Below are 12261 nucleotides of genomic sequence, written 5' to 3'. Positions count from 1 at the left end.
ACTTTTTGAAGCCCTATGATATATCAGCATCTCAGCTTGGTGCGCTTTCTGTTTTCTCTAGCTGACCCGAAAATATAAATATAGATGCACCTAGGCTGGGGCCTGATCCATTGAATCCAGCCAGTCCTGTACCCCCACACCTACAGGGAGGAGAAAATCTAGGCTCTTGGAATCACCAACATTTTCCCTACAATTTCATTTCTTCCTCTCCAGGGGAATCTGATCCCCTTCTTTGGTTTTATTAAGCTTAAGATAAATGGTAATTCCAACTCAACCTCTTAATCATATATTTTAGTCCCTCCTCCCCCCATTTCAACTTTATCCAGTTAACTTGGGGGAGGGGAATAATGCCTTACATGCGTCTCTCTCGATTGAGAACCACAGGTTTAAGAGGAAGATGCCATTTGTACTCCTAGAGTTTGCACTCATGTCTGCAGAAACATAAGTGACGCTCTAACGATGGGTTCTGAAACTGCTAGATGGCATGGGTACTTTGCTCATAAGGCATGGGTACTTTGGCACTCGTGTCTGCAGAAAACATAAGTGACTTCCTAACCATGGGTTCTGAAACTGTTAGATGGCATGGGTACTTTGCTCATAAGGAAGTGATCATCTAGTCTACTTCACCGATAGCACGATTAAAGAGGGAACTTATAAGCTACACATGTGCACATAAGTACAAAAATATATATGTAATCTACAGATTAACAAGTACCCAATTCAACCACTTCTATTTATAGATATCAATAGAATCTGATGTGTTTACAGGTCGGGTCTTGTAGTTCTCTAATCCACTGGCTTTCTACTACAATTCTTATGCAGTTTCTTCCTAAAAGCCCTTTCATTACAACTACTTCTCTCAACTAAGCCCACAAAGAGTAGTGTTCACAAAAATTGCCCTTATCAAGAGCAATTAAAAATGTTTTCTAAAACCTTTGACAACAAAGCAATATTTAAGTGTGCTATGCCAGATGGATATGTAAGACTTAAAATTTATGACATTACATTCCTGTCGAAGGATGGTCAGCTTTTAGCTCATACATCAGCTTAATAAATGCCTAAAAGAATCTAAAATCAAACAAGTACTTTCATTTTCAACCACAAGGAAAGATTCCCTTTAGTTGCTGTTTTTGAGGTTGCAACATTAAGAACAAGCTTAATAAGAAAATATAAATTGGAGTTTTACTAGTGGGCTCTTGATTGTGAAGAATGTACTTACTGTCACTAAAGAAATTATATACAAATTGTCAAATAGGACTCTAATTTGTTGAGTCAACTTTCACTGAAACTGCAATAAAATATTTAATATTTAGTGGGTTTTGGTACTTTTAGTCTTTTCATTTTTCATTCTCTGGCAAAGTTCCTTATTCTCTCCAATGCAATGTTACATTGTAACGGGTTTGCTCATGTTGATTTCTGTGAACTTGGAATTATCTCATTATAAATGCTGAAGGATTGTCAAAACATGTTATTTGGCATAGAAAGAACTAGGCAATATAAGAATTTTTTAAAGGGCAGTAAAGTGCCAAACCTTCTAAAATTCCTGATGCAAATTTACCTTAAACCAATCTTAAAATCTATCAAATACATAAACCTGACTTGAACAGTTAAAACCTTGTCAGCTGATCCCCACTCTGAGGCATGCTGGACCTGATCTGGTTGTCAACACTTTCTGTATTTTTGTTTGTTCGTATTAGGGTGCATCTCAGCGGTGGTATGTCACCCTCATGAAGGTATGTTAGGTGTTTTTCTGTTTTTCAGTCTATGAAACCCAGAATTGATGAACCTATAGGGGCAGCAAGTAGAAGAAGGGGTTCAGGGAGGGGGTATAAGCGTGGTGGGGAGTGGTTAAAAGGGAGAGGATGTCAAGGAGCCGAGGAAGAAAAAGAATGTTTGGAAACTGACTGTGATAGTAATTGTTTTTAAAAACTAAGTTTTTACCTTGTTTCCTACAAATAAAAAGTTATATACTAATCAGTATATAGATATATTCACAGTAGCTATGGCCCTGTTGTCCAAAAGGAACAATTTTTTGTCCTCTACTTTAAAAAGCAGAAATAGATTTATTTTGATTATTAATTTTATTTTCTCTAACTTACTACTGAATTTAGACTTGAATCTAGACAGGTTGTGCTTTTGAATCAATGTATTCTCTTTCTTAGAAGTGTTCATAGGAGGAGTACAGGAAATATACAATTGCTAATCAGTACTGAGAACATTTTTATCAAATAACTTCCATATAGAAATTGTCCAAAATTCCAACTGAGAATAACAGACTGCAAACTTTCACTCTTAAACTAGGAAGTCTCTCCTATTTAACAAACAAATTTCTTGATTAGACAATTCTGGGTTTGTTTATTGAAATATACTTTTTATACTCTCCATACAAATAAGAAATATAACCTACTTGTAGTCCTATACTCTTCACAATTCCTCTCATATTAATTTTTTAAAACACATATTAGGCATTTACCCTGTGTAAAGTACTGTGTTTGGTGCTCTGTTACAGAAGATAAAAGGTTAATACATTAGTATCTCAAGTAAGTAAAAAGATCAGATACTAATGGGGGAAAGAAAGCAAATCTACAAATGTATAGTTGTACTGCAATATAATATAAAGTATTAGCAGAATTAGAAAAGAGGGACAGAGATAACCTTTGGAGGAAACCCAGGATATTTGAGGTGACAAGTGACTTCACAGTAGAACAAAAGCAGAAAGCCCAATGTCGATTCAGGACATGATGGATACACCATATGCCACTTAGGACGCACATGGTGATTCTGAAATGTATCTGAAAGGGTACGCTGAGCTCTTTTTTGATAACTGAATTAAGTGTTTGAATAGGAAAAATAATAAGGTAAGACTGTATGCTTTAGAAAGAATATCTGGAATTGGTCTATAGGGTGGACTTAAGTAAGGTGAGGCTGTTGGCAGAGACCAATCACAATAGTCAAAAGTTGAACATCAAGGACAGAAATAATATGAGAAAGCTTCGACTCAAAACTCACTGACATGGAGATAATGCTGTGGATTTCCGAGACCAACTGAGACCAACAGAAGTAGAAAGCCCATCTTTCTTCCAAAGAGCTACTACTGGTAGTTGCGAACTGCCAACCACGCAGATCACAGGCCAACGCTTAACCACTAGACCACCGGGGCTCCATATGAGAATGGTTAGGAACATTTAAATTTCAAATGCTACACAAGGTTCCATTATTTTTTTAAGATAAGAAGAATTTTTGAAATGTATACATTCATAAAATATTTGTGAGTGCTTATTCTGGCTCAAGAATTCAAAAACTGGTTGAAAAGGCACAATGCATTTAGTAAAAAGCACAGCGTGACAAAGCCATTAAAAAGGATAAACGCTGTGGGAATTCAGGGAAGCAACACTAGGATGAGGTGCGAGAGGAAAAACTTACTTGCGTTGGGTCACAAATTGTACTTGGTCGTGTATTGGGGCCAGATTTCTAAAGTCAAATCTGGATCAAAAGTCTTCAAAGTAATAACAACTCATATTTTCGAACGGCCCGGCAGCATTCTACACATTTTCCATATACGATCTCATTGAACTTGCAGGCAAGTCTCTGGGGTCCATGCTGGTCACCGGGCTGCCTTCCTTGCCCGGTGCACGTGTCACGGGCAGCCACAGAGAGGGCACTAGCACTGCGCTCCCCACAGCGGCCCCATCCCCTTGACTTTCAGTCAAGCCCCAGGGAATTCCAACTGCTTCACCAAAGCAATGGCCGCTACTTTCCAAAAATACATTTCCCCCAAACCACAACTCTAGGAAGACACTACCTACTCTAGACACAATTAGAATTTAATTTAAATACCTCAGCAGAGAAAAATAAGCCTGCAGGAAGTTCGTTATTCTCTAATGCGCATGCTCGTGTTAGCTTTCATCTACTTACCGACATGGCTGCGTGATCATTGCTGCTAGTCTGAGAAGGAGTCAGCAAGGCAATAAAATAAAAGAGCACAATGTATTCCAGTCATGGCGCAGCAGTGTTCAAAGTAGCAAAAGCAAGTAACACTGTAAAACGAGCAAGTTGGCTGTGTGCGAGGCTCTGATTTTAAAAAGGCATTTGCTGACCACATACATGTGCTAGCATTTTGTTTTGAAGATTCATCTGTGTTTTTACAAAATCCATTCTAGTCAGGGAAATCCTTCTCCAAAGTTCTGTCTACCTAATCAAGTTGTCTCGTTAGCAGAGAAGTCCCAGACTGAGCAGTTATGGAATGGCCACATTTCGAAAGCATCAGCTCTCAGCAGGCACCTTTGCGCCAGAGCAGTGGTTCGCAAGCTTTCGGCCAAAACTATGCAGCTGTCTAAGGCCTGCAAATGTTATCTACTACCACTACAGTTAAGAACTGGAACCTCAGTGTTTAACAACTATCTCTTTCCCCCAGGCAACGCTAATGCAAAGAAATAAAATGTCTGTCTTTACAAATAACAGAACAAATAACACTGCACGTAAGACATGCTTCTGAAGGTGGTTAGAACAGGTAAATCACTTGTCTTATCTGTATTTGGTTAATATAATTCACTAAGGAAATATGGGGCACTAAAATATTATGAAATTTTTAAGCCTATTTGTTTCTCTAAGAAGTAAATGGCAAGGCAAAGTGAAAATAAAATCGTTAATGTCAATTTAAATATATACCGTATATACTCGCATATAAGCCGAACGGAGTATCAGCTGAGGCACCTTATTTTACCACAAAAACTGCATTAGAAATGTGCTGAAAAACTCAGCTTATACACAAGTATATACAGTATAAACTCTGGTTTTACTTCTATTATAATCATATATTAATGGCTTTATCATTAAAATACTGCTTAATTTTTAAGTTCCCTAATTTACTTCCCAAATTGTACTCATGTAAATTTTAAGCCCTGTTTGATTTTTGATGTTTTAAAGAAAACATTATTTCCAGAGAAGCATGGAGTTAACCATAATGGGTCAAAATGAAACTGAAAATCTGTTGACTAATGGAAGCTGAACTTCTGGTGTAGCCTACACCAAGCGTGCCCTCCGCATGGGAAGCTGTTCTCTTTAACCAAACCCAGTGAGTGAGGGAGAGCCCACAAGCCAAGGCACACCCCACTCACTGCAGTAAGCAGGGGCTGGTGGTTGTTCGCCAGCCAACTGATGTTTCTGGATTGGACTGAACCCTAGGTAATCGTTAATCCAGTATAGATTTAACGTCAAAATATTTTTGATGTTTGATTTAATATAAATGACTGGCTACAGCAATAGTTTACTATAAACCACTTTTATATACTCTTTCAAAATGTATGTAAAGCGGTATGAGGAGATATGATCACAAAGGCAGGATGAAGAATTAGTAAACAAGTCAACAAAAGGCAGCACCCAACATACGATGACTAGAAGAGGTAAGTGATTATAGTCAAGAAAATCCAGGGAGTTCTAATCTGCTGCACAGACTCCCCATACATCGGAATTTGACACGATGAAACATATAAACAGCAAGTTAGAAACATTTGATATGACGCTGATACAATATCCATTTGCCCACAAAGGAAAAAATGTTTCAAACATGAAGCCAATTAAAATGTGGTTTCCTTCTTAGCAAATAATACAGTATAATTTTAAAAATCGATTTGGCGAAGATGCTAGAGAAAGCATCCTTCCAGTATCATTGAATTTAGGAAACTAGACGAAGGGGGTGGGGGAGAAGGAGAGAACGAGGTGATCTGAGCATCGTACATGTTGCTGAAGCATTGACCACACCATAGCAGAGGAAGCCCCATTTACTGGTTTTTCAGCTCAGGAAGTCAACGCAGGGCGAAGCACAGATTTGTGGCTGCCGAACAGAATGTAAATATAATAGCCCGATGAAAGTAAAACTACCAGCAGAGCAGTAAGAGAGTACAACTGACAGAGCAGAGCACCTCATATCAAAGAAAATTAAGATACGGACTACTGTAGAAGGAGCTGGAAAGAAAAGGACAGCTTTATGCTTGAAATAGAAAAAATGTAAAAACGGTGTAACTACCGCCGCGTGGGAAAGCACAGGGAAAGGAGCGGTTGCTGTGCTCACCTACGTCTCCGGCACCTTCTATGAGGGCAGCTGGCAGAAGAGACGGAAACAAAGGCTGGAGAAAGGGAGGGATGAAGGGCAGGGAGACAGCCACTTCCCCTCCCAGACTCCTCTGGGCCACTTGACTTCCTGCCATCTCCATGTGTCCATTGGGATAAAAAATATATAAACAAAACAACCTTCATTTTTGGCTTCAAGAAATAAAATAGCCATTAGCAAACTAGCCAGAGGGTGAAATGGCTTCTCCACATTCACAGTGGTGATTAGCGAGAAGAACAGAGCCTAGAACCCAAACCTCAAAAGTATCAGCACAGTGCTTGACCTTTAGGGAAAACAAAAATGGGGGGATCTTTGGTAAAGTTACGTACTATTTCTATCCACATCATGCATGTTCACTTTATTATTGGATATATATTTGTTCCTCTCTTAAAATTAGTATGTTTTAAAATTATTTGTAGAAAAACAAAGAACAAATTAAGATTTTAGTGGTTCCTGATACTCTGAGTGGAAAGTGAGACTAGGGCTCTCAGTATAAAGAATTTACAAAAGAGGCTACATTGGCACACCAACATACCACAAACAGTTAAGCAGACAATTAAGCCAAGGTGGAGAGGGGGAAGTTCTTTAAAAGAAACATGTAAAATGGGAAATATGTTACAAGGAAGCTAGATAGATGAGGGAGTGGCTATTGAATTTAAAGATCAAATAACATTTGAAACATACCATATTTCTCTCCCTATGTAAATGCTGCTATAATATTAAAAATTATTATTGAACATATTCTCTGATTTAGCTTGTAAGTTAATAGAAAGTAAATAATTTTTCTTCAATGGTATGATTCCAAAAGTTGTACTATATTCAAAGGCGGATTACTAAACGTTCACCCAATGACTCTCTAGGCACAAAACTCCTTGGTCTACAACGTGATGACTTCCATGCTCTCACTGTTCCTACTGTGGGTATCACTGTGATGCCAATGGATGTGCTGTTGGAGAGAGGTGTGCTCAGTCAGCTTTCAAAGTCTATACTCCTCAATATGATCTTATGGCCATTTATTTTTGTAGAATGCATCTCTAATTGTACAATATACTGAGAGAACGAGTCTATTAATAGAAGTTTGGAGTTTTTTCCCCCTTCCTTTTATAACCAGTCTTCCAGATATCTAATTCCTACAGTGAGATGTAACTATAACCAGGTGACGATTTTCTTTAAAAATATCCAATCACATTAAAATGTCATTAGAGAAAGCATGTCTTTGACCACTCCTACAATTTGAAGAAGCACAGTGAAAGGACAGAGGTCTTCTCTGGGGCATATGGAAAGCACTCTCAATTCACCTCTACTGTCCTCATACCTGTGTGAACAGAACACAAAATTCTATTGGCTAGACTTAACACTTTCCCAGAACCAACGGAACTTCACTGGGGAATCTGATCAGTGATTTTAGAGCATAACAATCTTTGATGTAGAAACAGTTTTCAACAATGGTAGAAAAGGCAGTGAAGCTAAGAGTGGAGCTTTGAAGCTTCTAGGGGTCAGCCCTAGGTACTTTCAGGAGTGGGGGGAGAACCACCTTGACTCACCAAGTCTGCTTCCGTGTCTTCATCACTTCCACTATTGTTACTACTTAACCCGTCTGAAAGAGTGGCTCTTGGGTTCCTAATATCCATTGTCTCTGACTTAGCCCACTGGTCCTGAACATTACCCAAACCCCAAATCGGGCGCACAGCTAAAACTAGACACACTCTTCAAGTCTATCGGTAGGACAACTGGCAGGCATGCTAGTAAATAAATATGTTTGTAAATTCTCTTAGAGGCAAGGGAGTCCTGACCTGGCCCCTCTCTTTATTTGGGACTAAAGGTAACTAGAAACAAAGGGATCAGATTTTCAGTTTATAACATTTATAAATAAAACTGGCAGCCTATGAAATGTTCTTATTTTACTTAGAACAATAATATATTTAATAACACTGCCAACATTCCTTGACTGAAAGCAATCTAGTCAAACCTTTTACCTAATTTAAGTAGTGCATAAATTTAATATACAAAGACAATACTATCAACTGGCTAAAATACATCATAGTAAGTCATTTAATCTTTCCTCTTGAGAATTGTGATCTTAAGACATACTCTGAATAATAATATACTACGATTATTTTCTCTTTTCTTAGCTGTGACATACTATATGCTATTTGGTCATGTCCTATAGTTATTGTTGAATCTGTTGAATCGATATTCTTTGTAGAAAAATCCATTATTAGATGACACAAAAGTCCAAAATAGCTCTTAGAGACTGACCTTCAATCATAAACAATATCATAATAGGTCAGGCGAGTGCCCTCGTTAGAACAGTAGCCTGTCTCAGTTTCATCTGATTGTGTCCTGTGAAGAAGCAAGAGTTTCTCCGGGAAAAACGCCTCCCAAGATAAGGTCTTTACCTCAAACATTTCTAGCCTGATGACCTCTTCTCATCCTACCCAATTTATGCATAAAATTCCTCCCCATCATCTTGTACCACCTGTGAAGCAGCTATTTCAACATAAAACCAGAATGTGTATGTGTATGTGTGTGATTTTGTGAGCACTGCTGCTTTGGGCTGGAAGCATGGAGTTTTATTCTGAGGAGTGGACTTCAAACAAATTAAACAATTATTGGTGCAGACGCTCTAAGAAGCAACTCTAGCCTGTTCAGTTCTGGGGCAGCAGTTAGGAATGCAGTATCGTCCTTAGCGGAGCGGTCATGAGTTCTTGGGCACAGATCCACTATTAGCACTTCTTTAGAGAAGTCTTCCTTTTTGTACTGGCGCCTCCCCTCGGCTATTCTAATTAGCCCTTTGGGGAAACTCCTGTTAGGGAGGGGCAGAGAAATGAGCAAAGGGAATAACGTTGTGTTCCCACTTCTAACAATAGTTTCACAGCAACTAGATATGTTCTAGATGAAATAACTATTTCTATGTTTGGTTTATCTCATCGTGAGATTAAAAAAATCAATAATGTTTATATTTTCAGTAATTCTATTAGTTTTGAGTACGGTGATTAAAAATATATTCATCCACTGCAATGGCTTTAGTCTTTGTATCCTTGTCTCAAGAACTCAATGCATCAGCTTATTCACATCCAAATCTTTGCTATATTTTTTTGTTTTAAATGCACCATCCACAGACTGGTTAAGATGCAGATATTATGACGATGTAACAGGGTAAATAATGTCCTTCCTTCCTAAACATGCCCAATAATTTCTTGATCTTTTCTAACGAAAAATGCCACTGAATATGCCTAGTAGAATTTATTCCTCTTGAAGTCTACAAAGTCAGTCTCAGGGTTTGGTTTTGGTTTACTTTTGGTAGGAAGAGGATTGGCGTTATTTTTGGTTAAAAGGTAAAGCAAAGCTTCTAAAATAATTGACAAGGTTATGATTTTTTACAAATTTGAGTTCTAATAATGGAAAAATGTACAAACTAGGAAGTTGCTTCAAACAAGGAAATGGAAAACTAAAATTTAAAAATAATCCTTAATAAGCAACACTATAAAATAATCTTTTGAAATGTGTTTATACTTACAGGTAAATGAGTGAACACTTGAAAGATGCTTCTCAAAAAATTAATGAGATCCATTAAATATCCACTAGCTCTTCCGTCGGGCTCAGACATGGTCCAGTCATAATCGGCGAGTTGAACAAATTCATCAATTTTCTGATTAAGTTTGGTATATATTTCCCCTTCAGCTGCATGTCGGGCATCCTAACCAGGGACACAATAATGGGGCAAAAAAGTAAGAAACAAGTACAGAAACAGATCATATAATAAATGTTCTTAAATTCTAAATTTTCTCTTATATTTCTCTTTAACATTTTAGCTATTGATTAAAAGTATAGGAAAACTCTTTTGGGGTGTTGGTTGTTGTTTTGGTGTGTGTGTGTGTGTGTGTGTGTGTGTGTGTGTGTGTGTGTGTGTGTAAGTGTGCTTCCTGGCAGTACCTTGTCCATCATATCTTTTCTCTATTCTTTCCTAACTTTGTTGCTCTTGTTGGGTGCCAGTGAGTAAATCCCATGGGACAGAGAAAAACTGCACCGTAGGGTTTTCTTGACTGTAATTCTTCTGGAAGCAGATTACCAGGTCTCTCTCCTATAAATTATTGGATGGGTTCAAATCACCAGGTTTTCGGTTAACAGCCGGACGTTTTTTTCTGTTTTATGATAAGATCACTTGTATCAATCCCTGACTTATTCTCATACTGCTCAGAAGACCCTTAAGAGAAACATAAGGGGAAAAAACAAAAACTATCAAGAATCTAGAAGACCCTCTTACTAATACTTTGGCTCAATAAAGGGAATTAAGTTGGTTAGGCATTAGGTTGCTAACCACAAGGTCAGCAGTTCAGAACCACCAGATGCTCCACTGGAGAAAGACAAGGCTTTCTACACCCATAAAGAACTGGTCTCAGAAACCAACAAGGGCAGTTCTATTCTGTCTATAGGATCACGAGTCCGAATTGACTCAATGGCAGTGAGAACCGATCCCAGAATGGAGTAACGGCTGGGGTTCTGAGTTGAACAGTACAACGCACTGGATCACTTCTTTGTGGAGGACAGACATGACGGAGTCAAGCCAGCGAAAATGCCAGAGTAAGGATCTCAAAGCTCTCTCTTCTCCATAAGAGCAACAAGAAAGCTAGCAAAATATAGATCTATATTCAAAATAAACATTTCAGAACTCGGGAAATTAATCAAAAGGTGCAGTAACCCAGACAGCACTGAGTCGCAACAACTTATTAAAAGAAGTTGAATCTCAGTAAAAAAAAAATTAACTTTGTGACATGTTAATGTGCCCCATTTCCATCCCTGCCCACCTATGCCAGCTTTGGGGTGTCCTCGAAAAAGCAACATCCAGCACTTGAGGTAAGAGCCCAAAACCTGGTCTCCAGGATCAGACGGGGTTTTTAAACTTAACAGATGGCTGAGGCAGTGGATAAATGTTGGTACAAAGAGGCTGACCAACAAGCTTAGCAGGCAAAGCTGGGGAATGAGGAGCCATCTATAAAACTGAAGAACAAGTTCACTGTTGGAGAATAGATTTCACCTGACAGGGAGCCGTGTGAGACACAGCAGCATTGCTCCACGGCGTTTCCCTGGCTGTAGTCTGTAAGGAGTGGATTGCCAGGCCTTTTTTCTATAGCACCAGTGGGTGGGTGCGAAATACTAATCTTTAGGTTAGTAGCCAAAAGCAAACTGCATCATCCAAGAAAGTTGAGATGTCCACAGGGACTCTAAAAAGCTCAAAACGATTTCTGGGAATTGGAAGAGGACACGACTGTTCTTAGGGTTGTGTACTTTTTCAAGAAAGATCTGGATGGTCCTAAGCTTTTACCTCTGGCTGACCTTGAGTCTTTGAACAAGCAAGATATGAAGGCTAAGGCAGAGTTGTCAACTGCCTGGCTGAGTGTTAAAAGCATGTCTCAACACGCCATACACACATACACACACACACACACACGCACCCCACCTCAACAAAGGCTGAGTGGATGTATTGATTCCAGATGCTGTAAGCAAATTTATATTGTCACTAGCTGACCATCAAGCTAACTAAGAATGCACACTCTACAGAATTAGTTCACAAATGCCTCAAGACTGAAAGAAAAGTAGAGTCTGAAGAAGGGAAGATTCTGATTTCCAGGGGTACACATATATTATTTAAAGTTTCCTGTTTTCAACACAGAATATTACAAAACATGCAAAGAAGATAGAATGACCTGTACACTGTGCAGTGGGGGTGGGGGATCACGCCAAGGAAGTTGAGAGGTTGGACTTACAAGACTTAAATCAGCTATCCAAATGATGCTCAAACAGGAAAGGTAACCATGTCTAAACAGCTAAAGGAAAATACGGGTCTGACATCTCATCAAACTGGGTATATAAAGAGAAAGGAACGATTTATGTGGAAAGGGTCAAATGGAAAATCGAGGCTTGAGAAGTACAATAACTAAAATGAAATATGCACTGGGGGAGTTTTGAAACAGATACGAACAGGCAGGTGAAACAGAAGACTAGAATTTTCAACACTATACGCCAGCTAAATTTTACAGACATTTCTAGAAAACTCAACTCAACAACAGCTGAATACACACTTTTCTCAAGTGCACATGCACAGTCCTCCAGAAGACAGCACAAGTGAGGTCATTAAAATAAACCTAACA

The 12261-nt window shown here is 38.6% G+C and overlaps 1 protein-coding gene across 2 annotated transcripts in view; it reads right to left on the bottom strand.

The window, feature by feature from the left end:
* The window catches only part of EXOC6 (exocyst complex component 6), a 155157-nt gene that overhangs the window by 60177 nt on the left and 82719 nt on the right, over positions 1-12261 (bottom strand). For both annotated transcript variants that reach the window (XM_075534170.1, XM_075534169.1), the window contains exon 18: positions 9630-9809. In XM_075534170.1, the coding sequence (XP_075390285.1) occupies positions 9630-9809 (180 nt within the window). The remainder of the gene's footprint in view (positions 1-9629; positions 9810-12261) is intronic.

Source organism: Tenrec ecaudatus, chromosome 16, assembly GCF_050624435.1.
Source record: "Tenrec ecaudatus isolate mTenEca1 chromosome 16, mTenEca1.hap1, whole genome shotgun sequence".
NCBI lineage: Eukaryota > Metazoa > Chordata > Mammalia > Afrosoricida > Tenrecidae > Tenrec > Tenrec ecaudatus.
Note: the sequence above shows the minus strand (reverse complement) of the source record. Positions and strands in the feature narration are given on the sequence as shown.